Consider the following 27,664-nt stretch of genomic DNA (forward strand, 5'->3'; position numbering starts at 1 on the left):
ATGGTGCCGCGAGTGATGACGAAATCTGGAACGGTGCCGGTACTACCTGGACGGCGACTGGGACCTCAAGCGGTACCACGAGTACGACCAGTACCGCGACAGGGAATGGTATCGGGACTGCGAGCAGCCGCGGGACCAAGATCGATGGCGGGACCGTGAGCATCTGCGGGACCGGGACCGAGAGCGACGAAGTCCCATGGTACCGGGCGAAGAAGGTCTTACAAGTGCCGGCTTGCCTGTGGATTGAGGGACCCGCACCGGCGGTGCCGGTGGTCGAGGTAGCTCAGGCTCCGTTAAGGCAATCAGGTCCCGTGCCGCGGAGAACGTCTCCAGAGTGGAGGGCATGACAAGCTCAACCACGGCCTGCGCTGGGGAGCTGGTAGGCACCAGACTCGACGGCTCTTCCGAGGCCGGAATCAATGGTGCAGTGGAAGTCGGTGCCGCGGCAGATGGCAGTGCCGGGCGGTCCGGCCTGGCTAAGCGCTCTGACTGCGGTGCGGATATAGCAGCCACAGGAGGCTTGCGCGTGAGAGTGAGCGGTGCCAGGCAGAAGCTGGTGCCAGAGAAGGTCGGTGACTCGGAGTCTTCACTGAAGAGGTATGCTCCGGTGCTGACGAAGCAGTTGTTCTCGGTGCCGGTGCCGAGGACTGGGGAGTCAGCACCGACTCCATCAATAACTGCTTGAGGCAAACGTCCCACTCTTTTTTAGTTCGGGGCTTAAAAGCCTTACAGATACGGCACTTATCTGTCAAATGAGCCTCGCCCAAGCACTTAAGGCAGGCGTCGTGCAGGTCACCAGTGGGCATCGGCCTACGACAGACCGCTCACGGTTTGAAGCCCGGTGAGCCGGGCATGAGCCCGGTACCGGAGTCGGGGAAGGGGCTAACCCCCAATCCCGTTAAACTATCTACAATACACCAAACAAAACTACTAAACAACAATAACTAACTACAGTTGAAAGATCGAACTATATACAATATAAGAGAAGACGAGTGAATCGCTAGGGAGGTGGAGAACAGCAAGCTGCGCTCCACAGTTCCAACGACCGACACGGGCGGTAAGAAGGACTGAGGAGTGGCGGGCGGGCAGGGGTATATAACCGGCGCCATGGCGGCGCCACTCCAGGGGGAGCCCTGCTGGCCCACTGAGTGTTGCTAGGGTAAAAGTCTCCGACGAACGTGCACGCAGCGCGCGCACACCTACTGGAATGGATATGAGTAAGCACTCGAAGAAGAACTGTCACTTATTATGATGTTTTTAATTCTGAAATTCATACGTGCACCAATGCAAAAATGAAAGCATAAATGAAGAAATCAGGAAGATCATCTAAAGTCAACTGAGTGACAAGGCTGTCAACTTTGACACATCAAGATAAGCAGCAGGTTAACTTGAGGAGTGGATGCAATAAACAGCTTTGAAAGATAATAAACTGAACTGAAGAATTAAGCACTCTCAAAAGAATTATATGAGCTATGCTTCAGGGAAGGTAGCAGCACTGGAGAAGGCTATGGGACATAAAAGGGAAACAGCATATTCAGCTCTGGAACAACAGGTTTTGTCTGGAACAATGCAGGAAGCACACACTGGCAAACGCTACAGTGTGAATACTCAACTCCTGGGTGTTTCCCCACAACCAAGTAGTATCAAGTGTTGCATGATCAGCAAGCTGTAGTAGTAAAATAAAATTGGTAACTGTATAATGAAAAACAACAACTTTGGTTACTAATTTCTCTAAATAAGATTTTGCTTTGAAAAAATGAATTCAGTAAGTCCATAGTAACTATTTTTCCCCCCAAGGCATTTCCTCAGGACTTTAGCTACATATGCTTGTTTTATACCAGGTGTTTTCCATGTATGCATAAACAGCTATTTACATAACAAATCGAAAGGTTATCCCATCAAGTGAGGTAGATGCATTACCTAAATAGGTATTTACACAAGACATACCAAGAGCTTCATAAAGGTACAAATCCGTTGTGTGTGTAATTCTCACAGACTTCTTAAATCAGTGTTTCTCAAATGTAGTCTCTGTGGCTGCATGTGGCCACCAGTGCCTTTTACTGCAGTCACAGCCTCTTGGGGTTTCATGAAGTGAGGTGGGGATGCAAAGCAGTGGCCCTCTCCCAGGGCTGCCAGCAGTGGTTGGACCCTGCCTCACCTCCAGAGACACAAACTCTGGAGGTGCAGATAGCTGGTGAATTCACCACTTTCCCAGGGGTAGGGGAGGCAGGCTTCGGCCACTGGACTTCGGGCTCCATACAGACGGTGGCAGGCTCTGGCCCAGGCTCACCACACCCCACCACTGTCCCTGGGCTCCACTGCCTTCCTCCCCATCCAAGGCTTAATTTGTCCCAGGGCTGAGTAATTCTGCTGTGAAAAGTGATATTAACAAACATATAAATATCACTTATCACAGAAGAAGACTTACCAGTTAGCAAGTCTTGGGGAGAAGGGGAGAAAGCATAACCAAAAAAAGCAAAAGAAACAACAACAAAAAGACAAGAACATGCAAAGTGCCTTATTTGTGTTTCTGTTCTGTTTAGGTCCAGTAAAGAATAGAGACAAATGTAAATTATTTTTATTACTGAGTTTGAAGAAAACCCTACATAAATAAATTACAATTATTTGGATATGTATATGTGCATATTTATTTTGTTTTTCCTAAAGTATTTTAGGAAAAATTGTCAGCGCAACCACCAGCAAGAGTTGGTGGCTGCACTCTAAGGCCAACAAAAAATTTGTTGCGAGAACCCCTGGTCTAGTTCATCAAAGTAGGACCCATCTTTTCCATTTGTCTTATTTAAAAAAAAAAGTTATTGTCGAAGTAATGGTCAAAGATAACACTTAATGTGCAGTCCTACTCTAGGCAAAAAGACTTAAAATGGTGCTCCGTGGTCCATATTTCTTGTCTCTCTGATTACCGTATGAGTTTGGTTTATAAGTAAAAGCGGATTTCTCTAATTTCCAGCCCTGCAGATTCAGCCTAGGCCTGGGGAATCCTATTGTGTTCTTTTCTTCTTGTCTACCTTCACTTGTAGTAAAGGTTCTGCAAGCAAAATCAGGCCATCAGTGACAGCTGGCATAACTTGAGTGTTAAGAAGTTGCCCCTCAGTGACATTCAGCAACCCAACTGTCCTCTATGGATTTACACAGATGAAAGGAACTGCAACTTAGCCAGCTATTCTGTTGAGGGAAAACAAAGAATGAAATAGCTTCCTCTTCCAGCTCTCCTGGCTCTATGGAGATAACCTAACAAAATTAAATGTTTCACACCCCTGCCCCCGCCACCAGAATGGCCATTTTTACATTGCAACTTTCAAAGCAGAATTGCACTTCAGACTGACAATGCTTGGAAATAGAATTTTTAAAGTCTAAAGTTTCCTGAAGTATAATATAGGACTATACGCCCATTAATACTGATTTGAATCACACTTATGTAGACGTACAATGAAAAGTTTTTTAAAATTCCACCACAACTCATTATTTTATTATTAATTAACACTTTTCAATGCACACTTTCACCTATCAGAACAGGTCAAAATGTTTGACCCAGATGAGATTCAATCCATCCTATATAAAGTCATTTACTGGAGACCTCTGCGATACTAAAAGAGGGGGGTTGTGATTAAGAATAAAACTTTAGCCTTAACTCAGCTTCTTGACTTGTCATTCTAAGCAAGACTACTGAAATTGTGTGTGAACTTTGCAGCAGTTACCATGCAGCTGTTAAAAACTACACAGTTTAAAAACCTCTGTCTCTCACTTTAAGAGTCGTTTGGGGATATTCTCTCCCCATCATACAATTTTTCAGCTGCAAAAAACTGCATCCTGTATGCAAATCAAAACAAAGCACCACATTGTCTATCAAGCATGCACAGAATCCCTTTTAGGCAGACACACTTATGTTCTTTCTGAAACAAGCTAGTTTATTTACTCACATATCTTCCCACAATCCGATTTCATCCAGAAATATGTTTGGAATATTCATTCTAGTTACTGTAATACCAACATCTTAGTAAAGGGCTTTCACCTAAATTGATGGATTTGGGACTGTAAATTTTGTTTTTTGTTTTAAGATCAAGATCTACTGAGCAAGAGTGAGACAAAACAAACCTGGTAAAGCAGGAGATATTTCATTGTATCCTCCAAACGAAGCATTCCGGACAAGTTTTCGGACATCAGATCGTGCAGGAAACACACCAGGCGAAACCCCAGCACATGAAGAAAACCTACGTCGCAGTGGACCCTCTTCCTTCATGAGTTAGATGGTCTGTGTAAGGATTATGTTCACTCAGACAGCTGGTTAGCATTAGCTGGTTGGAACAAGAACGTTGCAGTAACAGACTTTTACCTCACATTCTGATTAGTAAGATCCAAAGGGAACAGACACAAAGGACATACATACACACACTCTGATGTGAGGAGATACCAGATGATGTCAAAATCAGCAATAAACAGAGATATTATAGGCTCAAATTATGCTGCTGCAGATTCTCTTAATGAGCTGAAAGTGGAACGGATATTCCCCCCCAATCACCATCCTACTTCAGCAATATTTCACATTTAATTCAATCAGTATATCTCAAGTCAGGCTGCTGTTCAGCACTGCTCGCTGGGCACTAGGCAACTGTCATTACTTAGGGTTTCAGATGGATTTGTTAAATAGATTCCGCTGCCTGCTTGTCTCCCAGGCCCCAAACTTATACTGTATAAAGATCAACTCATGATCTAATGTAGTAATGTGGATTTCCTATTTGACACTTCATTTCAAAATATGCTACCATGAGTACTGGAAAAGGGAGCCAATGCTTTATTTTATATAACAGTGATTAAATTCTACTTTTAGTTTAGGTTCCTGCTATTCACTGTTTGTCACCTATGATTACTGTGGATTCTAAATTAAAATAAAAGCTACAATTCAAAGCGAGAGATGCATTTTGATAGTCTCTCCAAACAATAATCCAGTATAAACCTTTTAAGTCTACATGTTAACAAAGGATAGTCCCATTTGCTAACAGTTAACAATTCACGAAACGTATATCAATTCTGAAAACTAGTAGTGGCTTAAGCATTCTTAAAAGAATAGGGATTTTAAGTACTTCCACTTTTGAATGTCTAACTGGACACACATTAGAGATGCCTGGCTTTCAGAGGGCAAGTGCTTAGAACTTCCTGAAAATCAGGCTCGTTTAATGTCTGTCTAGTTAAACTTTTAATAATCAATCCTACAACCCTACCTGATGGTTTTTCTGTTAACTTAACACTGACCTGAATTCTTATTGCTTATTTTGATTTTTAAGCCATCAGACACTTTATGCAACAAGTAAGTATTTTATTCTAATTTTTTCCTTCTGTTAACTTTTTCTTTCTACATTTCTGATGAACAAGTAACACAACATAACCTCCACAAAAATAAAAAGAACCATAATGTTTGCTTAATGCAGAAACACTTACAGCCGATAAATATAATTAAGACTAGCAGCTCAGTTAATCACCTTTTTAAACCTAAAATTAAGACTTCAATGGAAGCAGCCAAGTTAACCAAAGGAGGACAAAACTCACTTACAAAAACCATTTAAGAACTCTGAGCTGACCTTATAGTAGTAACCTGATGAACCAAACCTTACCTGCTGTAACTATGGCACGTAAAGCAACCAATCCTTTTCCTTCTCCCTACCAGTGATTTTATATGGCCAATTCTCCTGTTTCCCATACCTAACAATCAACACCATTCAAATTGTCAGTAACCACTAAGCAGTTTAGTTTTTTAAACACATCCACTCCCACAAGTTAATTTTCTTCACTGCTAGGCACTTTTCTGCTGGTTCCATTTTGTTACTATACAGCATCTGAGACAAAAGTCATTATAAAACCTGGTTCATTTTAATTAGACAATGCAAAAGAAACAAATATACAGTTAGCTCAGTTGGGTTCCTTCCTCACACAAAGGCTATTTCTCCTTCACTGGAGGAAGCCATTCTCAAAATCAAGTTAATGATAAAACAGTTTGTAATTAATGCTCAGTCACTCCCATTTTGAGGGGTGCTAAGCATCCTCATGTCACATTGTCTCACTGGGTCACACCTAAACACAGCAGCCTGCAGTATTCTATTGTCCCTACAATGGCTGTTAAACGGAGCTGTAACAGTGCAAAGTATGTATGTGGCACATAAAAATGTCTTTCGATTTAGAAAAATAATTGTAGCTCTACTACTCCCTGTGATGCTGTGAACTGTGAAAAAATGCTCAGTCCTCTTAACAGCCTAATAATTTCTAGCACACGCCAAAGGCAAGGCAGGCATTAAAGAAGGATTGTGACTGAAATACCCAACTCATGTGCCATCCACAGAAACCACAGCTCCAAAATACCCAAGGATAACATGAATGCTAAGTGTGCCAGAACCTTGCTAAATGCTGAATGATTCAGTTCAGCAACATACAAAGATCAAGTTTTCATACCCATTATTCCAATTAACTACCATACTTCATTGATTTGCCACAATAAAATTTATATTTCTTGTTAAATGATAAAACTGTGACATGACTCTTGATACTACTCCTTTATGATCTCCTATCTTTACCTTTTACTTCTGGTGACCCCATTTCACTACCTCATTAACCTTTTCCCTTTTTGAAAAAGGGGTTGATATTCATTTAATTTTCTCTAAAATTGCAAGGAAAAATAGTCTGAGAATGATTTAAATCATTCTAGGTAACAGCTGTACAATTTCACTGTGGAATGAATGCGGCAGGCAGGAATGTAATGTTTTTGTAGCACAGTGCATTCACATTACTAACCAAAAAAAGAAAAGTCATATGTCTATGACTGGCTTGAACCATGCCATCTAAACCAAGTCATGCTATTAGTAGTTGGAAGCATGGCACAGCTTAGATGCAGTTCTACAGCCAAAAGGCAAGTGGAGACATATGCTCTTTACTGTCAAACATGCTTCGAAATGCTCCAACATAAGCCTTCAAATAGAAATGATCCATCTAAATATTTTGTTTTTTCCCCTGTATCTGTCCATTTTGCTCATCCCACAAGTAAGAAATTTCTAAGACATTTCCAAATGAATTCTAATGTATTTGAGTTTATTTCTGCTTAGTGGTGATTCTGAATGATGTGCTGGCCGCACTTCCTGCAGCTCCCACTGGCCTGGAGTGGTGAACCGCCGCCACTGGGAGCCACGATCGACCAAACCTGCAGACGTGGCAAGTAAACAAACAGGCCCGGCCCGCCAGGGGCTTTCCCTAAACAAGCAGCGGCCCTAATTTGAGAACCACTGGTGTATATCACATATTTTAATCAACTGCCCTTAGTTTAACTCAGCATGAAGATGGAAAAATCTCACTTATTGGTCTGCTGTTTTTAAAATGTCCCTTTTGACCAAAGATGATGCTTTCTTTGGCACTAACATGTAACATATGTATCCAGCATAAAAATACTATTTGAAGTACAGGAGAATTCTGTGGATTCCCCAGCTTCATGTTTTCATTTTCTCTTCTCTTATACTTCACTAACCTATATTCCTTACAGTCTTCAGATTTATTAGTAGGATTTTCCACAAGTGTTTAATAGCGCTCCACTTTTTTCAGCATCACACTCATTACTTGTGAACTTTACCTGTATTTCTTATTTATGTATGTCCCTTAGCTTCAGCATTTCAATGTAGTACACTTGGGTGAGGAAGGAGAGGGAAATTTTAAAAAATGTGCCTGATACAGCTGCAGCGCTGTTATACTGTGGTGGACATGGGAACTAACACCTGTAGTGTAGTCAACATTCCATCCTATGATGCCTTAGTTCCAGGCCCAGATTTCAGCAGACTCCATATTGTGACAATAAGAAGTACAAGATGTGTTCTGCAGTCTACAAGCTAGAAAAGCAGAATGTTCTGGTCTCAATATGTTCAGCATCCCAAATTTTAAAAAACCCTTTCAATTTACCACAACCAGCACCAGCCTCCTCTGCTGAGAGGGACACTTTAGCACTTTGGACAACTTGGTAAATGCTCAGATTCTGGCCATCTTCTACATGACAACTTTGCTTAAAAGTTGCAAATTTTTTATATTTTATTTTTTAAACACATCAGAACAAATTCAGAATGCCAATCACAGCAAGTGCCATCATCACTTGGAAAATGCACATTTACTAAGCCAGCACCTCTAGAATTGATTAACAAAATTCAAAGAGCATTTAAAAGGATTCCTAGATCCCTGAGCGTCAGGATCTAATGCCCGCAGAGTCACCTCAATTATAAAATTGATGGTATCATTTACGCACCTCATGTAAAGTCTAAGAGACAAGACTACAAAATTCCAACAAAACAACCAAGTGTATCTGCTGGCAACTCACAGGAGGGAGTGGGAGATGACTCAATATGAATTGTGTGATAACCATTCTATATCCTGAATGCATTTAATCCGAAGTGCATCTGTGCCCATAAGACACTGTTCAGATTCTTTTTACCAGTAACTATAGATGTGTCATGCAAGCAAGCTTCTGATTTTAATACATCATTTATAGAAGAAAAATAAGGTAACATGGTACTATACAAAACAAGGAATATCAGAGGAGAAAAACCTGATGGTCTGAAATGGGTACGATAAGGATTACTTTGAAAAAAGTAGATAGTGAAGAAGATTGCAATCTACTGAAGACATTCTCTGAAGAATACAATGTATGCCCCATATGTATTTGCAATTAAATTGGGGCTTTCTTTTTAGAAATAAATCTATTTTTAAATTTATTTTCAGCCAGCTGAAAAAATATGTCATAACCCTCTCCTTAAGACATTCTTTTATAAGATTGCTTGGGATGGAACTAAATCAGAGTGCACAGGATGGACACAATCTAAAGGTCTTTGTATGTAAACAGCACAGCAATACATTATAGAAAAGGTTAGGTTTTAACAAAAAATTATTCTTATAAGGGAAAAAATTACAATTAAAAAATCATGAGTTGGTCAAAAAAGAAGAAAGCTCTCTGGATGAATTAGGTATTAATACTAAGCATGCAAATTAAGCTCCAAATCAATAGCACAGACTGAATACCCTTACGGAGCAAATTAGAACTTTTAAATAATTTACACTACATTCAGAGAGTATTCTTAGCTTATATAGCACATAGGCTCAGTATACAATCAAGACATGCTACTACTGGTGCAGCAGCAGCCACAGCTTAGATTCTCTTATGCAATACCCATACTTAAAAAAAATAAAATAAAAAAAACAAAGAAAGGCAAAAAATTTCTTTCAGTTCCTGAAACAGAGACTTTAAATTAATCAACACCGTAAAAGCCGAGGAGGTGGGGGGAAATACCCCTGGAGCAATTAAGTCTCTGACAGGAATATGGTCTGACAATTCTACCATGCAATATTACCTAACAGGCTTCCTCAAAAATAGATCTGTAAATAATTTCACGTTACTCACATGAATCTGCAGTATGTATCATGTAAGTGTTTGAAATAAAATCAACTATTAGCAGCTGTCAGATGCATCAAAATTGTTTCTATACAGCATGCATATTTTACATTTAGTTTAAAAGCCACTATAATTGAGAAGTCTATTTTTCTCCTACGGATCAACAGGCTCTTTTAGAGGTATACTTGCCTTCAGACACCAGCGTGAGTCACAAAGCAGACATCCGAGCCACAATGCTATTCATTCTGAAAGCAGAGCTAATAGTCTGCTAAAGGAAAACCAATTTACTCCTGCCAAATATTCTCCTCTACCATTAAGTAATTCCAAACCAGGTACCATTTATGCTGAAGCATAACTCCTTAGATACTTCTGATTATAGTACAAGCATTTGCATCAAGGCTCTCTGCAGCTTGTACATATTTGTATCCCTGTGTTTCACCAACTGCACTGTCCCTCAGCTCCTCCCAGCAGAAGTAGTGTGTAGACTTGTTCACTACTCAGGTTTCAATAATTTTGGTCTTCACAACACTTGCGAAATTCCAGGGCAACAGTTCAGGTTCAAGTAGGTCAGCTTTGCTGAGATTTACTTGCAAAAGAAAGCTTGGTTGAAAAGCTTTTTTCTCCTTCACATTAATCTGATACACTTGCCTCTTAAAGCATAGTCCCATGAATATTTTATGTCTCTGCAAAGCTGCTACCCATATAGAAATAGGTAAATGTAATTTTAACAAGCAGCAGCTCTCTGTTGTATGGAATGTTGTTTCCAAAATACAATGCCTTTACACATACACAAAGGGGATTCCCATTAATTTAGACTTTAATAGAGTATGCTATTTGAAGAGCAGGCATGCTGCCAAAATAATATTTTTTAAAAGACAATCACAAAACAAAATTTGAAAAATGTATAAAAATTTTAATTAGGCAATATAGAGATTAAAATTAATGGTTTGGGGCTCAATGTCAGTGGAACCTTATTCACATGAGTTATCAATTAAAATTAGCAAGACTACTCATGAATAAGGGTCCTACAAGGAAAGCTTAAATTCCATATGGCAGACTCATTTCACCACATTCCCTGTGTCTTATGAAAGATAGGCCATATCTATTCAATAACAGGAGGAAGTAGATTTTAAAGTGACATTTTCATTTCATTGTTAAAGGTAATTAATATGTTCACGACTTCTCTCCGGGGGTTTATGTGGCAACACGTGTTGTAACAAGCTTTGGGCTCAAGAAATACATCAGGACTACCTACCTTTTGCTCTGTCACAGGTTAAGACAGCTCAGATACTTTGTGAGATCCGCTAATGCAGTGGTCACCAACCAGTCGATTGCAATCGATGGGCCGATCCTAGAGGACTTCCCAGTCGATCACGATCCCCGGTGGTGCGGTGGAGCTGCTGCTAAGACAGGTTCCCTGCCTACCCCGGCCCCACGCCGCTCCTGGAAGCAGCCAGTGTGGCCCAGCAGGGACAGAGGTCTCCCTCAGCTTGCTGCTCCTGTTGGAAAGGACTGCCTCCGCAGCTCCCACTGGCCGTGAACAGGGAGCTGTAGCCAAGGGGAGCTGTGGAGCGGTGCTTGAAGAAATGGGCAGCGTGCAGAGCCACGTGACACCCACCCTGCCACAGGTGCACATTAGCCCCTTCCGGGAGTGGCGTGGGGCCAGGGTAGGCAGAAAGCCTGTCTTAGCAGCAGCCACACTGTGCTGCCAACTGGGAGCCACTGGAGGTAAGTGCTGCCTGGTGGGAAGCCGCACCCCAAGCCCAAGCCCTGAGACCCTCCCAGAGCCAGCAACCCTGAACCCCCTCCTACACCCCAAGTCCCAGCCCTGACCTCCCCTCCCAGAGACAGCACCTTCATCCCTCCTGTACCCCAACACTCTGCCCCAACCCCCTCCTGCATCCAAACTCCCTCCCATAGCCCACAGCCCACACTCTCTCTTGCACCCCAACACTCTGCCCCAGCCCAGAGCCCCCTCCTGCACCCAAAATATCTCCCATAGCTTGCACCCCTCACCCAACCACCTGCCCCAGGCTCAGCCCAGAGCCCCCTTCCACACTGCAAATCCCTTGGCCCCAGCCCAGAGCCCGCACCCCCTCCCTAACCTCCTAAACCCAGTGAAAGTGAGTGAGGGTTGGGGAGAGCAAGTGACACAGAGGGGGGGATGGCATGAGTTGGGCGGGCCTCAGGGAAGGGACAAGGTAAATCCTGGGCTGCCCTTAAATTAAAAAAGTGATCTTGGGCATAAAAAGGTTGGAGACCACAGCGCTAATGGGTATGGGCCAGCAATACTCCATACTCCCTCTGCCTAAATGATTCTTGGAGTGGCATAGGATAAGGGGCATGTAGCATTTATTATGTCCTGACTTAATTTAAGGAGCATAATGAATGCCACAGACATGAAGCAAAAGTGAAGTAAATAGGTAACATCAGAATGAGATGGAACAAAATATGACAAAAGTGAAAATTGCCTTCTTTGGGTGAGGCAGAAGGAATACTCAAAGACATAGCAACAACCCCCAAAGAACACAAAATGGTTAGAAATCATCTCAGGTTGCATTGCTTGGGAACAATTTTCTTCTACCTCCGTTTAATTTTTGAAAATCTAAAAGAACTGTCTATTGCAACCCTATCTCAAAGAACAGAGATCAAGCATGCTGGTCTCTTGATGTGGATTTCAGATCTGATCTGGAGGGAGTAGTGTATTGTTTCTAGGGATTAGTAGCAATTTCATCTCTAAGCAACTTCTGTCTTATCTCTTCAGGGAACACAGGACAAACACAGTTCTTTGTTTTGTTATGAAAACCAGTTTGCCTAAGAGATTAGCCAAACATAAGGGGCGAATTACCTTCCTTTGATATAGTTTATATATTATACTATTTACACCATTTGCTAATTAATTAATTGGTTCTCTAATCTTTTCACTTTTTTTAAAAAAATTCTTGAAATGGCATAATCAGATAACACTCTGGCTAACCTTGATTCACCTATAATAGAACATCCCAGAAATCCCTCATATAAACTAAACAACTTGTAGACTAAGGAATAATAGCCTGTAAAGTGTGTTTTCTTTTTAAACCATTTAACAACCCCCCTATTTTTGTGCCCAAGAATCCCGCAAGGGCTTTGGCAAACAAAAAAAGAAATGCATAAATTATATAAAAGCACACATACTCGAGACAGCCTTTCAGAAGGAAAGTCTAAAAGCCATAGTTGGAGGAATGATTCTGGAGATATAAAAGGTTATAACAAGGAAGAGAATGGAACGAGTAAAGAAAACATAGGTTGAGTATCAGCAAGTACTTACTGACAAATTATCTTAGCCTAGAGAATCTACCTCTGGAAGTGGTGGGAGTCCCATCATCTGGCATTTCACGCTAGACTGGAGAAAGCATTAGTATATTTACTAGGGCTGTCTATTAATTGCAGTTAACTCATGATTAACTCAAAAAAAATTAATTGTGATTAATTTCAGGTTTAATCACACTGTTAAATAAAATACCAATTTAAATTTATTAAATATTTTGGATGTTTTCCTACATTTTCAAATATATTGTAGTCTGTTATAACTGAAATCAAAGTGTACATTATTTTTTATTACAAATATTTGCACTGTAAAAATGATAAAAATTAGTAGGTGTCAATTGACCTCATATAAGTACTATAGTGCCATCTCTGTCATGAAAGTGCAACTTACACATGTAAATTTTTTTAGTTGCATAATCGCCCCCCAAAACAAAACAATGTAAAATTTCAGAGCCTACGAGTCCACTCAGTCCTACTTCTTATTCAGCCAATCACTAAGACAAACAAGTTTGTTTACACTTACAGGAGATAATGCTGCCTACTTCTTATTTACAATGTCACCAGAAAGTGTAGCTGGCATTGCAAAGTATTTACATGCTGGATATGGTGAGTATTTGCACCAACTTTCATCCAGGCCACACCACTCGATCCATTGTCTACAGCCAAGCTCTATGATACAATCGCATTTGCTCCAACCCCTCAGAGATAAACATCTACAAGATCTCTATCAAGTGTTCTTACAACCACAATACCCACCTGCTGAAGTGAAGAAACAGATTGACAGAGCCAGAAGAGTACTCAGAAGTCACCTATACAGGACAGGCCCAACAAAGAAAGTAACAGAACGCCACTAGCCATCATCTTCAGCCCCCAACTAAAACCTCTCCAGCGCATTATCAAGGATCTACAACCTATTCTGAAGGACGATGCATCACTCTCACAGACCTTGGGAGACAGGCCAATCCTTGCTTACAGATAGCCCCCAAACCTGAAGCAAATATTCACCAGCAACCACACACCAAAAACACTAACTCAGGAACCTAACCTTGCAATAAAGCCCGCTGCCAACTCTGTCCACATATCTTTTCAGGGGATACCATCATAGGACCTAATCACATCAGCCACGCCATCAGGGGCTCATTCACCTGCACATCTACCAATATGATATATGCCATCATGTGGCAACAATGCCCCTCTGCCATGTACATTGGCCAAACTGGACAGTCTGTAAGTAAAAGAATAAATGGACACAAATCAGATGTCAAGAATTATAACATTCAAAAACCAGTTGGAGAAAACTACAATCTCCCTGGCCACTCGATTACAGACCTAAAAGTCACAATATTACAACAAAAAAACTTCAAAAACAGACTCCAACAGAAGACTGCTGAATTGGAATTCATTTGCAAATTGGACACCATCAAATTAGGCTTGAATAAAGACTGGGAGTGGATGGGACATTACACAAAGTAATACTATTTCCCCATCTTTATTCCTCCCCCCACCCCAGTTCCTCACATCTCCTTGACAATTGCGGGAAATGGACCATTTTCATTACTACTACAAACAGTTCTTTTTCTCTCCTGATGATAATAGCTCACCTTAACTGATCACTTTACTTATAGTGTGTATGGTAACATCCATTGTTTCATGTTCTCTATATATCTTCCTACTGTATTTTCCAATACATGCATCCGATGAAGTGGGCTGTAGCCCACGAAAGCTTATACTCAAATTTGTTAGTCTCTAAGGTGCCACAAATACTCCTGTTCTGTTTCCAAGCAAACAACTTTGCACACTCTCCTTGCTTCCCCTCAGACATGGAAGGTGTTCCTCATTAACATGTGCAAAATACCTTGCTGTTCTTCTTCAAATCCCTAGATAACCTAGCATTACAGACTTCATTTAGTGCCATTCTTTTCACAAGTGCTTCTACATGGAGTTGTCATATGCACACTTTTTTTAAAGCCAAAGACCATCCTCCTGTCACTCAGCAAAAACCAGATATTCCTAGCAAGTTAAACTCATGAAATATATTTTATCACCTATGTATAAAAATTGGACAGTAGAGTGAACACTTTCTATATACTAAGTTATAAATTTAACACTGATAATCTTATCAGAATACTAGCAGCAATTTTTTTTAAAGCATCTTAAACAATTTTCAGTATCTATTACAAGTCAGAGGACACTTCTGAATTTTGGAAGAATAATTAAGATAATTTACAAGAGTTCAATTTGAAAAGGATGATTTGTATAACAATGTAAACAACTTCAGGTTATAAGCAAAGATTCCTGCACATTCTGGTACATCTACACTGCAGCTCAGAGCGTGTATCCCATCCATGGTAGACAGACTCATGCTAACCCATGAAAAACAGCAGTGTGGATGTTGCTGCGTCAGCAAAGAGTCAGGATGGCCACCTGAGATCAGACCCACCCAACTTCTGAGTTTGCGCTCCAATGGCTAGCTCAAGTCTCTGCCAGTGCAGCTATATACACACAGCTAATTTTAGCACACTAGCTCACATCCTGCTAGCACGAGTCTGCCCATCCAGGGTGGGCGCAGTGCAGACATACCTTAAAACTCCAATCTTGTTTTCAATATTTGCCATATCTATTTTTAACATTAAAAATAAATGTAGCCTATTGTACTTTGTTTTTCTGCTGCAACTCTACTGGGGGGCGAGAGGGGCAGGAAAATCAAAGCCAGGGTGAAGAAGTCAGTCAAAAATCTGTCAAACTACAACTCTTTGATGATTTATAGATATAAAATTTGGCATTTGACCACATTATGTTATTTGATTCATATCCAGAAATATTCCTCTGTGGTAGAGGTTTTAGTGGTCTTAAAAGCAGAGTATAGCAGTCCTTGCCAAAATATGTTGCTATACGTAAGTAATCCTGGCTGTAAGCAATTCACTATAGGACCTACAAAAATAAATCAAGCTTTACAGCAAAAAATAATCAAATTCCCTCCAAGTCTTCTATCAGGAAGACTATCACTTGTCAGGCCAAATTCTGAATCCATCTGCCTATTAATACAAAACAACAAAATACTAAACAGATCTGTGACTGTAATAATGCAAAGTCCCATGAGGTCAAAGCACAAAAGAAGCCACAAATGTGCACACTTTCACTGATGTGCCACAAAACAGGCCATTACAGGTAACACCCCATTAGCAGGCCCCAAGGGTGCTTCCAATGCCACAACAAGGGCCACATAAAGAGGCATTGCCCCCTGAGGCAGAAAGGGGGAGTGCCCGAGATAAAGGCTCAGTCTGAGACCAACCCCAGGGAAGGGGTGGTGAAGACCGAGGCCCCTACGGAGAAAGGGGCTGGGGCAGAGAGGCCTCACCTAAAAAAAGGGAACCCACATAGGGGCCAGAAGGGCCAACGTGGGTTACCTGCTAACGGCCTGTTTTGTATCAAGTGTATCATACAAGTGAAATTACATAATTAACACAATTACAAACAATTTGTTTGTGTATCTCAGCCAAAAGACAGCTATATGATTAGCCCCTTTCTATTACTTATTTAAGCAGGCTACCAAATAACCTACATTTAGCTACAGTAACCAGAAACAGAAACTATCCTCTACCTCTAACAGACCTAAACTTGATGACTTAGAAATTTCCCTGGACAACCTCTTCTACATTATAAGCATTGATGATGCAACACTTGTGATACATCTTATGGTTGCCAACCAGTCCACAATAAACGCAGGTGACTCAGATGTATAATTTAGCAGAACAAGGCAGAACCAAACTGTTGTGGTTTTTTAAAATACATATGAATTCTCACTTCCTGATACTGTCAGATTAGACACCTGACCTACTGTACAAGGATATGCAGGGAGGTGTGGCTACCTGCTCTTCCTTGGTCAGAAGTATGTTGTTAAAGCACACTGGGCTCCTAAACAAGGAGCATAATGGGATTCCCAGAAGCACCAGAGTGCCTAAACTTCCACTAAAATAAAGGGAAGTTAGAGTTAGGCACCTAGGTGCTTCTGAAAATCCCATTAGGTAACTATTTACATTTTTTGGATCTTAAATACCTTTAAAAGTCTGGCCCACAGTCCTGATCACAATGTGGAAGAAGCATTGAGTACCAAATTAATTTTCAACAGCTAGAACTGCAAAAGTCACTGTTTGACTAGCATCTTCAGATTTTTGCCGCCTTCTTTAAAAAACTAAACTTTTTTCCCCAGCATTACAGATCTTTGGAGTCTCTACACATGTTCATTCTCTCCCACTGAAAGACTCCTGTCTATCTGGTAGCTTCTTGAACCTATCTAGTGATGACTTACTGCAAGCCAGGGAATACTTGGATTTTATTCTTGTTTACTCTGTTAATTTATTTAGAAATATTAGCTAAATTTAAGCCAGGCATTTTACAAGTGTAACCTCCACACTGTGCTAATGCGGAAAAGTAATAATATTGGAATGGAGGGGAAAGTACTCCAATAGTAATAATGGAAAAAAGGTTTAGGGATGATAGGTATCACCTTACAAAGAGGTATGGCAGAGGAAAAAACAAGTATGATTTCAGGTTACATATATAAAAGGATCACAGAGTAATGGAAGTGATAGTCAATTCCGTATATAGGTACTATTAGATTACACGGAGAATACTGTGTCTTGTTTGACATTTTAACCAAATGAGGTTGATAGAAAATTTAAAGAAAAGCACTTAAAGGAATAGAGGATAGTCAAGTTTCAGGAAGGCTAACTGATGCCAACATTAACTTTCTTAAATCAACTACTAGAATAGTAGTTTTCAACTCGGGGTCCACAGACTATGTCTACAATTTTCGAAGGGGTGCACATTTCCATTCAAATTTTTTAGGGGTCCACAAATGAAAAACGTTGAAAACCACTGCACTAGAGGAGGCTGAAGCAAAACACATGCTGTACTCTGAGTAGTCAAGTGGGTATAAGCTTCATCTAAAGCCTACACTTTACCTTAGTTACTGCAAAGAATGTTAAGTACCAATTAATAAAAAAGTGCCCATAAGCACCATTACAATTCTGTGCAAGTGAAAGCTAGAGGTTACTAAACTTGGCAGACTCACTTAACTCATCTACTCTTGTTGGACTATAATCATTCTTACAAAACAGTTTTTCAGTTGACTTAAAACAACTCTCATGTAAGGAACTGTCAAGAAAAAATAGCAATACATCAGTTATTTAAAACAAGAAGGCCCCACAAAACCTGGTATTAAGTAACGTTATTTCTTTAAAGCTACCGTCCAAACTTCAAATATATGAAGATATGTTCAGTTACTGCGGGCTTGTCATAAACAGATAGTTAAGAGTTAATAGAACAGGAGTACTTCATGTCTCTTTTGCCTGTAAAGGGTTAACAAGTTCAGTAAGCCTGGCTGTCACCTGACCAGAGGACCAATTAGGGGACAGGGTACTTTCAAAATCTTGAGGGAGGGAAGTTTGTGTGTGCTGTTAGTTTTTGGTTGTTTTTCACTCTGGGGGCTAAGAGGGACCAGACATGCAACGAGGTTTCTTTCCAATCTCTCTGATACAGGCTCTTATAAGTTCAGAATAGTGAGCACTGGGTAGATAAAGCGAGTTTAGGCTTATGTTTGTTTTCTTTATTTGCAAATGTGTATTTGGCTGGAAGGAGTTCAAATTTGTATTTTGCTGAAAGGATTTTACTTTGTACTTGTATACTTAGGCTGGGAGAGTATTCTCAGTGTCTATAGCTGAAAGACTCTGTAACATATTCCATCTTAAATTTACAAAGATAATTTTTACCTTTGTTCTTTCTTTAATTAAAAGCTTTTCTTGTTTAAGAACCTGATTGTTTCTTTATTCTGGTGAGACCCCAGGGGACTGGGTCTGGATCCACCAGGGAATTGGTGGGGAGAAAGGAGGGAAGGGGGAGAGAAAGGTTAATTTTCTCTCTGTATTAGGATTACTTTCTCTCTCAGGGAGAGTCTGGGAGGGGGAGAGAGAAGGAGGGGGGAAGGTGGATTTTCCTCTCTGTTTTAAGATTCAAGGAGTTTGAATCACACAGTGATCTTCCACGGTAACCCAGGAAGGGGAAGCCCGGGAGAGGCAACGGTGGGGGAAAGGGTTTACTTTCCTTGTGGTAAGATCCAGAGGGTCTGGGTCTTGGGGTTCCCTGGGCAAGGTCTTGGGGGGACCAGAGTGTACCAGGCACTGGAATTCCTGGTTGGTGGCAGCGCTATAGGTTCTAAGCTGGTAATTAAGCTTAGAGGAATTCATGCTGGTACCCCATCTTTTGGACGCTAAGGTTCAGAGTGGGGGTTTATACCATGACAGGGCTGTATCTCAAGATGTACTTTAAGACAAACAAGTTGATGTTTTCAGAGTGGCAAGAGCTAGCACAATAATATGACCACTTCCATTTACAGTATTTTCCATTTTCTTGCTAGTGATTCAGAGTGTGACTGATTCCCTTCTACCCTTACTCTTTCCTGAGAGATGTAAACTAGGGCTTGAAACTAAATCTAGAACAAATTAGGGTAGATTTATTTCTAGTGGTACGATATAGCATTGCATGAGGTTAGAAATACTAGAGCTAAAATCAGGATATTTAAAAAGCTCGATTTCTTTTTAAAGGTTTATATTTGTATTCCACCCAAAGCCTGCAAAACACCAGGTCAAAATGCATAAGAAATAAACTATTTGCATATCTTTTACTTTAGTTCAGCCTCTCATTTTTGCAAAAGCTACATGACCAACAAACTTACTTTTATGGTACTAGAACAGGTAATTAGTCAAAGTATTCCTAAGCTTACTTCAAAAAACAGGCCTCAAACAAAATTTCTACCACCCTATACATTTTTAGTTATAAAAATTTGTATCACACTGACAATACACTTATTACAATAAAAAACGGCAACATTTGGCATGGCAGACAATTCACTGAATTTATTTAGCTTGCCACTGGTCAGCTAGCCTAGCAAATACTGAACCTCCAATAGATGACTGTAAAGAAGTTGCTATGTTTTCTAAAAGTGTTTCGTTTATAGGATAAGGTACCTAGCCATATTTCACTCCTTTCTACTGTACATCTCAGTCCTGATGATAAAAAATCCCATGAATAAGAATTTCAGTTCAGGTCAGTCAGAGCAAATGCAAACATCTGGAAGCAAATACTATTTCTGAAACACACATGTATTTGTAGTACAATCACAGAATATCACCCTCCTCAAGGTCAACTTTACTGCAATTACAATTTATTTCTAACACTTGTACTTCATTAGATGAATATTTATATATGAAATATTCATTTTTGAAATTCAAACTACTCCAAATACATGAATCATTACTTCATATTGCAAGTTCATGGAAATATTAACATTGCAGCTGGCACAGCCATCTAAAAAATTACACAAATCTTGAACAGATAAAATTGTTTCTGGGCATAGTGGTTTATAATTTTCTAGCAATATGCGCCATGGACTGAAAACAAGGAATTTATTGTACTTTTACATGCAAATATTTTACATTTAACCTGAAGCCCATTACTTATATATTACTTATATATTGTGCCCATTACTTATATATTTGTACACTCTAGATATTATTTAAAAAGCAATGTGTCAAGTTATGTACCCCTATTTTAAAAAATAACCAAGGATAGGATTTTCAGAGCATCGTGGGTGACTTTCAATGGGACTTGCCCTCCTAAACCAGCTAGGGGCTTTGGAAAATCCCATCCTAATTTTTCATTTATGTTACAAATATACCTAACAGCAAAAGTAAATTAAAATATAAATTACATTTCACTTGCTTTCTGCATTTCTCATGTTAAAAGCAAAAGTAGTCAGTTTCACTTGGTTACTGAGACAATTAAGTTAATTTGATAACTAGTTAAGTGCAGTGATGATGGCAAATAGCCACAAGAAATGTTTGACTAGATACTTTCCACAGGATTTTTTCTTTTAAAAGTGATGGGACATTTGGTTGGTCTGTTTTTGTGAGCCTTTTATTTAAAAGAACCTTGGGGTATAGTTTTAAAGAGACACTGTCACGTTGAATACCTCTGAACAGAGTGAATTTAGAAACACACACACACAATCCCTCGGTGGCACTGGGCTGTTAGTATTAAATAATAAAAATAATAAGCTTTTGCACAGCTCACAGGAGTTAAAGCTTACAAATCAGTTTAATTTGTACACAAATGGTGCCCAGAGGAGTTGTGATTCTGTATTAAATTACACTGACTAGCAGAACAAGCTGTTCCAGCATTTATGAAAACTCATGTTACAAACTACTGGGGCTTTTAGATTTTGTGGTAAAAGTACTGGATCAAGAAGTAATCATTTAGCAGTTTTTAACATTTTCCATTAATTATTTCCTGGTAGTTGGAAAGCACTAAATCTTGTAGTTGCTTTCATGAAATGGATACTCCTACCTGAGTGGAAGTCACTTACTGGACATAATGGTCAATCCTGCTATTTTACTTCTACTTCTAGATATTGCTCTGTGGAGGTGAACAAGTAGAATTTTTGCACAGTGCTATAAAATTAATCGGTGGTGGTTTGTTCAGACAATTTTGTCACTTCAAGGCAATTATTACAACATTCACATCATGAAGAGCACCACAACTTCCATGACAGCAGACTGGTCAAGGACTGACTGAGCCTGGAGACTGCACTACTACTCAAAAGTCCAACTATGCTAAGACTGAAGCCTATTAGGAGGACAGCAGGAGGCCGGCCTATACTTTACCTAGTCTCTAAGCAAGTATAGGAAGACTTAAGTCAGCAGGGATACCAACACACCAATTTCAGAAGCACTGAATTCACATCTTTACAGATGTTTACAGAAATAATAAAACAGGCTAAATTAACCACCCCTATTAGTCAGTTCATTTGCATGAATTAAGACACTAAAGTAACTTGTTTGTTTTGTCGCCGCACAAAAAACCCACCAACAATGGACTGAGATTCCATTGTATTAGTGTCCCTGCCTCAAAAAACTTATATAAGCACAAGATGAGACAATAGGAAGGATGACAGAGTATCAATGAAATGATTACTGTAGTATGATCTAGCCTATCGCTTTTATAAATCTTTTCCAAGCTTTTTTAAAAAAAAAAAAATTTACAGACTGGTCTCAATTATTTTGGAGATCAAAAGCAGAGCCAGTAAAGAACATAATGAATGCTTGACCACATCTATGTCATCAGGCATAATGGTTACATTTGGAGCTTTATAAAAAAACATTTTACGAAACTAAATATACAGGTACTGCATTGCTGGTCAAGAAAAAGATACAGCGAAGGAAAGAACCACCATAAACTTGTTTAGAAGGTTTATTAATATTCAAGTTAGACACATTTTATAGCAAGACTGTTCCTAAATAATAGACTGCAACAGGTACAAACTCCTGACTCATGCTGTAATGAAATATTAGCAGCTTTTAGAAAATATACCATAATTAGCAGTCAGTAGTGCAGAAGACCATAGTAAAATAAATCTTGGGAAAACACCAAACAGAACAAAGTAGTAAGTCAGTGGTATTTTTGGCTGAATTCACAAGTGTCATCTGAATTCTTCCCAAATACACTGACTTTTTCCCACTCTTGTAGTCAAAAAGGGAAACCAAAAACATAATGAAAGCTCAAAATTAACTGATGAAAATACAGCAAACTAAGAGCAGAATATTTTTATTTAAATAATCCAATAACCCTAACCCATCCCAACACACCATTAACATAATTAAATCTCAACAGCAATAAATGATCAATCTGATAGGAACTCAGCCAGCCACCTACAAAAATTTTTCTCTGCCGCATCGAGGAAGCTTACGCTCTACCTTCTCCAAGAACCTGAACATTTGTCCTTTGAACGTCAACAAAAATTCAGGCTATTTCAGACAAAAGGGGTATAATATGCTCAGGAAGGTTTATTAGACTGACCCTGTCAGATTTCGATTGGCAACAGATTTACTGCAGAAAGATCTGGGAGTCCAAGAAAAAAAACCTGTCTGTCTGTCTGTAAAAGAAGGACTTAGAAACTTGACAGGTAAGAAATTAGACTTCTCTAATATACTTTGTCATGTCAGATAGCAGGATGCCTACAGCAGGACCTATTCATGTAAATGGGACTGAGAGGATAGCAACTTACAGCACCTACCCCAGAAGAAGCTGTCATATATATTGCCTGTAAAATTTAGGGTAAAACTCAAGTGACCACTTGACAGTCCGAGTGAAGTCCCACATTGGAGGTCACTACTGCCCAAGGAGAAGGGCATGAATTTAACAATTCAAAACACACTTTTGGCAAGCAGGGAGAATCTTAAAATTCACCCTCTAGAAGAATCAGTATTGCATACAACTATAAGAATTCCCGTGGATTTAATGCTTGCAGAATGGATGTCACGATATCCATCCATTAGAGAGAGGGAACTCTCAGAAGCTTGTTAATTTCTTTTAAATCATAGCAACAGATGGAATGGTACAGAAGGCTCCTGAGCTACATTTAATATGCTGAAGTATCACAGTCATCCTTCATTGGAACGGAACTACTTAAATTTGCATTACTTGATTAAAAAATTCTGCTATTTGCTTCATGGCATTTTGGGGGCTAGGAGAGGGGAAGAAATAAATGAGTCTCACATACTGATGACTTCCACCTTGAACACATACAATTCATATTTTATTTGCTCCACACAGCCGTAAATCATCACAGGCCTATTATACAGAAACTGGGGCAATTCCCTGACACCTTCATTTAGTGTCTCAAAGGAGAAGGTTACTTACCAACAACTGGAGATTTTTTGACATGTCATCCCTATCTGTATTCCACAGAGGGTTACACATTCAAATTCTCCGACTCTAGGAGTGTGGTGTGTAAGTAGTATCCGCTGGTCCATGCATGGTTCTTCTTCACCACAAATCTAAGAGATCCACAGCAGAGAGGAAAGAGGGCGGGAAATGGAATACAGCTAGGGACCATAGCTCTCGAAGAACCTCCAGTTACAGGTAACTAAGCTCCTTTTCTTCAAGTGATGGTCCCTATTGTATTCCACTGATGGAGACTGACAAGCAGTACCTAAGTTGGTGGATAGTGCAAGGATGATGATGGAAGGGTTGTGTGGAGGACCATCGTTCAAAATAGAATCATAGGGTTAAAAGGGACTGCAAGAATCATTTACTCCAACTCCCTGTCAAAATGTAGGATTTGTTGTGTCTAAACATCCAAGACAGATGGCTAGCCAGCCTCCTTTTGTAAACCTTCAGTAAAGAAGTTTCCACAACCTCGTAAGGCAGTCTGTTCCATTGTCCTACTCTTCTTTTTACTAAGATTTAATCTGAATCTGCTATGCAGTAGTTTGAACCCATTGCCTCTTCTCCTGCCCTCTGTGGCAAGAGAGAAGAACTTTTCTTCATTCTTTTTCTGGCAGCCTTTCAAGTATTTGAAGACCACTATCATACCCCACCCCCACCCCCTTAATTTCCTCTCTTCCAAACTAAACATACCCAGTTCCTTCAGCCTTTGTTTGTATGGCTTGCATTCCATCCCTTTGATCATCTTTGTTGTTCACCTCTGGATCCTTTCCAGATTCTCTACAGCTTTTCTATACACTGATGACCAAAACTGGACACAGTACTGCTGAGTCCAGCCATGAGTCCAAACAACTGAGGTCTAACCAGTGCCAAGTAGAGCGGCACTATCACCTCCCGGGACTTGCATGCTATGCTTCTGTTAATGCAACCTAAAATTGCATTTTTTTTTGCAACAGCTGATTCATATTGAGGTTCTGATCCACCACAACTCCCAGATCCTTCTCAGAATGCTGCTGCCAACACAGTTTCCCCCTATTCAGTATTTGTGCATTTGCTTTTTCTTCCTTAAGTGTAGTACCTTACATTTGTCTATAGCTCAGTTCTCCAATTTATGAAGAGCCCTCTGAATTTTAGCTCTATCCTCCAAAGTACTGGTAAGCCCCATTAGCTTTGTGTCATCTGCAAATTTGATCAGTATTCTCTCTATTCCTACATCTAGGTCATTTCACATCTTTATTAACAACACCTGACCCAGAACAGATTCCTGTGGAACCCCACTTGAGACCTCCCTCCAATCCAACATCATTCCATTAATAGTTATTCTTTATTTATGGTTATTTAACGAATTATGGATCCACTTAACGGCAGTTCTGTCAAGCCTGCATTTCTCCAGCTTACTGATCAGAATGTCATGTGGGACTGTCAAAAGCCTTGCTGAAGTTCAGATATATTGTGTCCACCGCATTCCCCATATCCACCAAATCAGTTACTCTGTCAAAGAAGAAAACCAAACTGGTTTGGCAGGATTTGTTCTTGGTAAATCCATGCAGGCTGATAGTGATTACCCCTTCATCCTCCAAGTACTCACAAACTGCATGTTTTAGCTTCCCAGGTATCAAAGTCAAGCTGACTGGTCTAAAGTCTCCCGGCTCCTCCTTTCTCCCCTTTTTAAAGATGGGCACTATGTTAGCCCTTCTCCAGTCTTCCGGCACCTCTTCTGTCATCCATGAGTTTGTAAATATTATTGCTAATGGTTCTGAAATTTCTTCAGCTAATTCCTCCAGTACCCTTGGGTGAATAGCATCTGGCCGCACTGATTTGAATTCATTCAAATTGGTCAGAAGATCTCTTACATCTTCTTTACTTATCTTCAACTGCATCTTTTCGCCTTTATTGTCTATGATAACTTTGCAAGTCATCTGGTCACGTGTTCTTTCTCGGTGAGAAGACTGAAGCAAAGTAGACACTAAGCAACTCTGCCTTCCTATCATCTTTCGTTACCAGCTGAAGCAAATGAAGCATCCACTGCCAAGTCTTGCACCAGGGCATAAAGTGTCGTAAAGATGTACATCAAACTCCACGTGGCTGCTTTACTTATGTCTGTGAGAGAGATACTCTGGAGGGAGGCCATGATGGTAGCTTGCGCTCTAGGAGAGTGAGTCTTTATCCCTGCAGGGGGAGGTAGGTCCAACAGCTGGTAGCATAGTTTGATGCAGTCAGAAATCCACCTGGAGAGAGTCTCTGGGTGGAGATGGCCTGTCCCCAGAGTCTCTCAGCTATTGCAGTGAATAGTCGACAGGCCTTATATGTTTCATTCTCTGAAGGTAGAAGGTCAGCACATGCCTGACACTGAGGGAATGGAGCCGACATTCTTGCGTGGAGGCATGTGGATTTGGAAAGAAAACCTGTAAGTGAATAGCTTAGTTAACCTGGGTTATCACTTTGGTAGAAATTTAGGGTGTAGACATAAGGAGATTTTCCCCTTGTGGAATACTGTGAATGGCGGGTTTGCCATCATAGCACAGAGTTTACCAACTCTCCTCACTACAGTGATAGCTACCAGGAAGGTAACTTTCATGGGAAGGAGGGACAAGGAGAAGATTGCCAGTGATGGGGGGGAGAGGGCCAGAAGGAGGGGTGTCATTCAAACTGAGAATACAAATTCAAGTCCTATTGAGATGTGACCATTTGGCAGAGAGGGAAGGTTCTGAGTAGGATGTGTAAAAAGAAAAACCCTCTACACTGGTGGATAGAATGTGCTAATTGCAGTCAAGTGGTCAGTCAATGTGCTGAGGGTGAGACCCAATGACTTCAGGAATAGAATGTAGTCCAGAATCAGGGGATTTCCACCTCTTCTTGTGGAACCCCTTTAAGTTGGGCCCAAGAGGAAAAGCACCTCCACTTCGCCAGGTAGCACTGTCTAATGGAGTCCTTCCTGCTGCTAGAGAGAATGTCTTGTATGGCAGAGGAGCATGCTCATTCTAGAGTAGGTGCCCATCGAATTACCACATCCTGGTATGCAGATTGGGGTGCCACCAAGTTGGGTGAGGAGATCAGGAAAGTTCAGGATGGGAATCAGGGGATAAGAGGACATGCGGAGGCAATTGGGGAACCAGAACTGTTTGGGCTGAAAAGGGGCCCTGAGGATGACAGTCACCCTGTCTCACTGGATTTTGAGGAGAAATTGAGGTAGAAGTGGCAGTGGAAGAAATGCGTAGTTGAATTGGTCTGACCACGAAAGTAGAAGAACATCGCCCGGGGAGTGACAGTCGATGCCTTCTCTGGAGCAGTACGTGGTGCATTTGTTGTTGGTCTGAAAAGTGAATATGTCCATGACAAGGATTCCCCATAGTTTGAGGATATTGCCCAGCACCATATTGTGAAGCTCCCATTCATGGTCACTTGCAAAGTGTCTACTGAGCAAGTCCGTGAGCACATTCTGTGTTCCCAGAGGTAAGCTGCAGATAGGGTAACTTGATGTGTGATGCACCCATTCCAGAGCCTGACCACTTCTGTGCAAAGAGTGGGGGTTCTCGCTCCCTCTTGTTTGTTGATATAGAAAACTGGTGGCGGTGTTGGCTGACATGATGAAATTGAAAGAGTGGGAGAAATGGTTTGCACGCCCTTTGCACTGCTCCAAGTTCCAGGATGTTGATGTGCACTCTGGACTTGAGAGGGGTTCACATGCCTTGTTCTGTGCAGTTGTCCATATGGGCTCTCTAGGCTATTAGGGAAGCATCTGTGATAATAATTTTGCTTGGAAAGGAGAGAAGAAAGGAAACCCTCAACAGCACATGACCCACAGGGGGGAGAGAGTTGCAATCCACTGTAGCAGGGACAATAGTACCAGAATCTTCAGCCTGAGATCCAAAGAGTGATGGCTCACTGAGTACATGGAATGGAGCCACGTCTGGAGGCAGTAAAGATGAAACCTAGTGGAAAGGGGTAATATAGCTAGGTGGCCCTGAAGAGACAGGCATATCTTGAGCGGTACACGTAGGTCGTTCATGATGTGAGATACGATGGCATTCATTGCCTGAAACCTGTCTGTGGGCAGGTATGTGTAACACACTGTACCTCAAAAAGGCACCCTGTAACCTCCATATTCATCATTCATATGTGGTTGTAATATTTCATACAAAGCATGCCATG

At 40.6% G+C, this 27,664-nt stretch overlaps 1 protein-coding gene across 8 annotated transcripts in view; it reads right to left on the reverse strand.

Annotated features, from left to right (window-relative positions):
- OSBPL8 (oxysterol binding protein like 8) overlaps positions 1-27,664 on the reverse strand; it is a 215,141-nt gene that overhangs the window by 85,589 nt on the left and 101,888 nt on the right. Inside the window, exon 1 of one of the 8 annotated variants that reach the window (XM_050934863.1) lies at positions 4,114-4,283. The exons of the other annotated variants lie outside the window; for them this stretch is intronic. Coding sequence (XP_050790820.1) covers positions 4,114-4,258 — 145 coding nt within the window. The 5' untranslated portion in view covers positions 4,259-4,283. Of the gene's footprint in view, positions 1-4,113; positions 4,284-27,664 lie in introns of those variants that run through there. 8 annotated transcript variants of the gene reach the window in all.

This window comes from Gopherus flavomarginatus, chromosome 1 (assembly GCF_025201925.1).
Source record: "Gopherus flavomarginatus isolate rGopFla2 chromosome 1, rGopFla2.mat.asm, whole genome shotgun sequence".
In the NCBI taxonomy this organism is placed as follows: domain Eukaryota; kingdom Metazoa; phylum Chordata; order Testudines; family Testudinidae; genus Gopherus; species Gopherus flavomarginatus.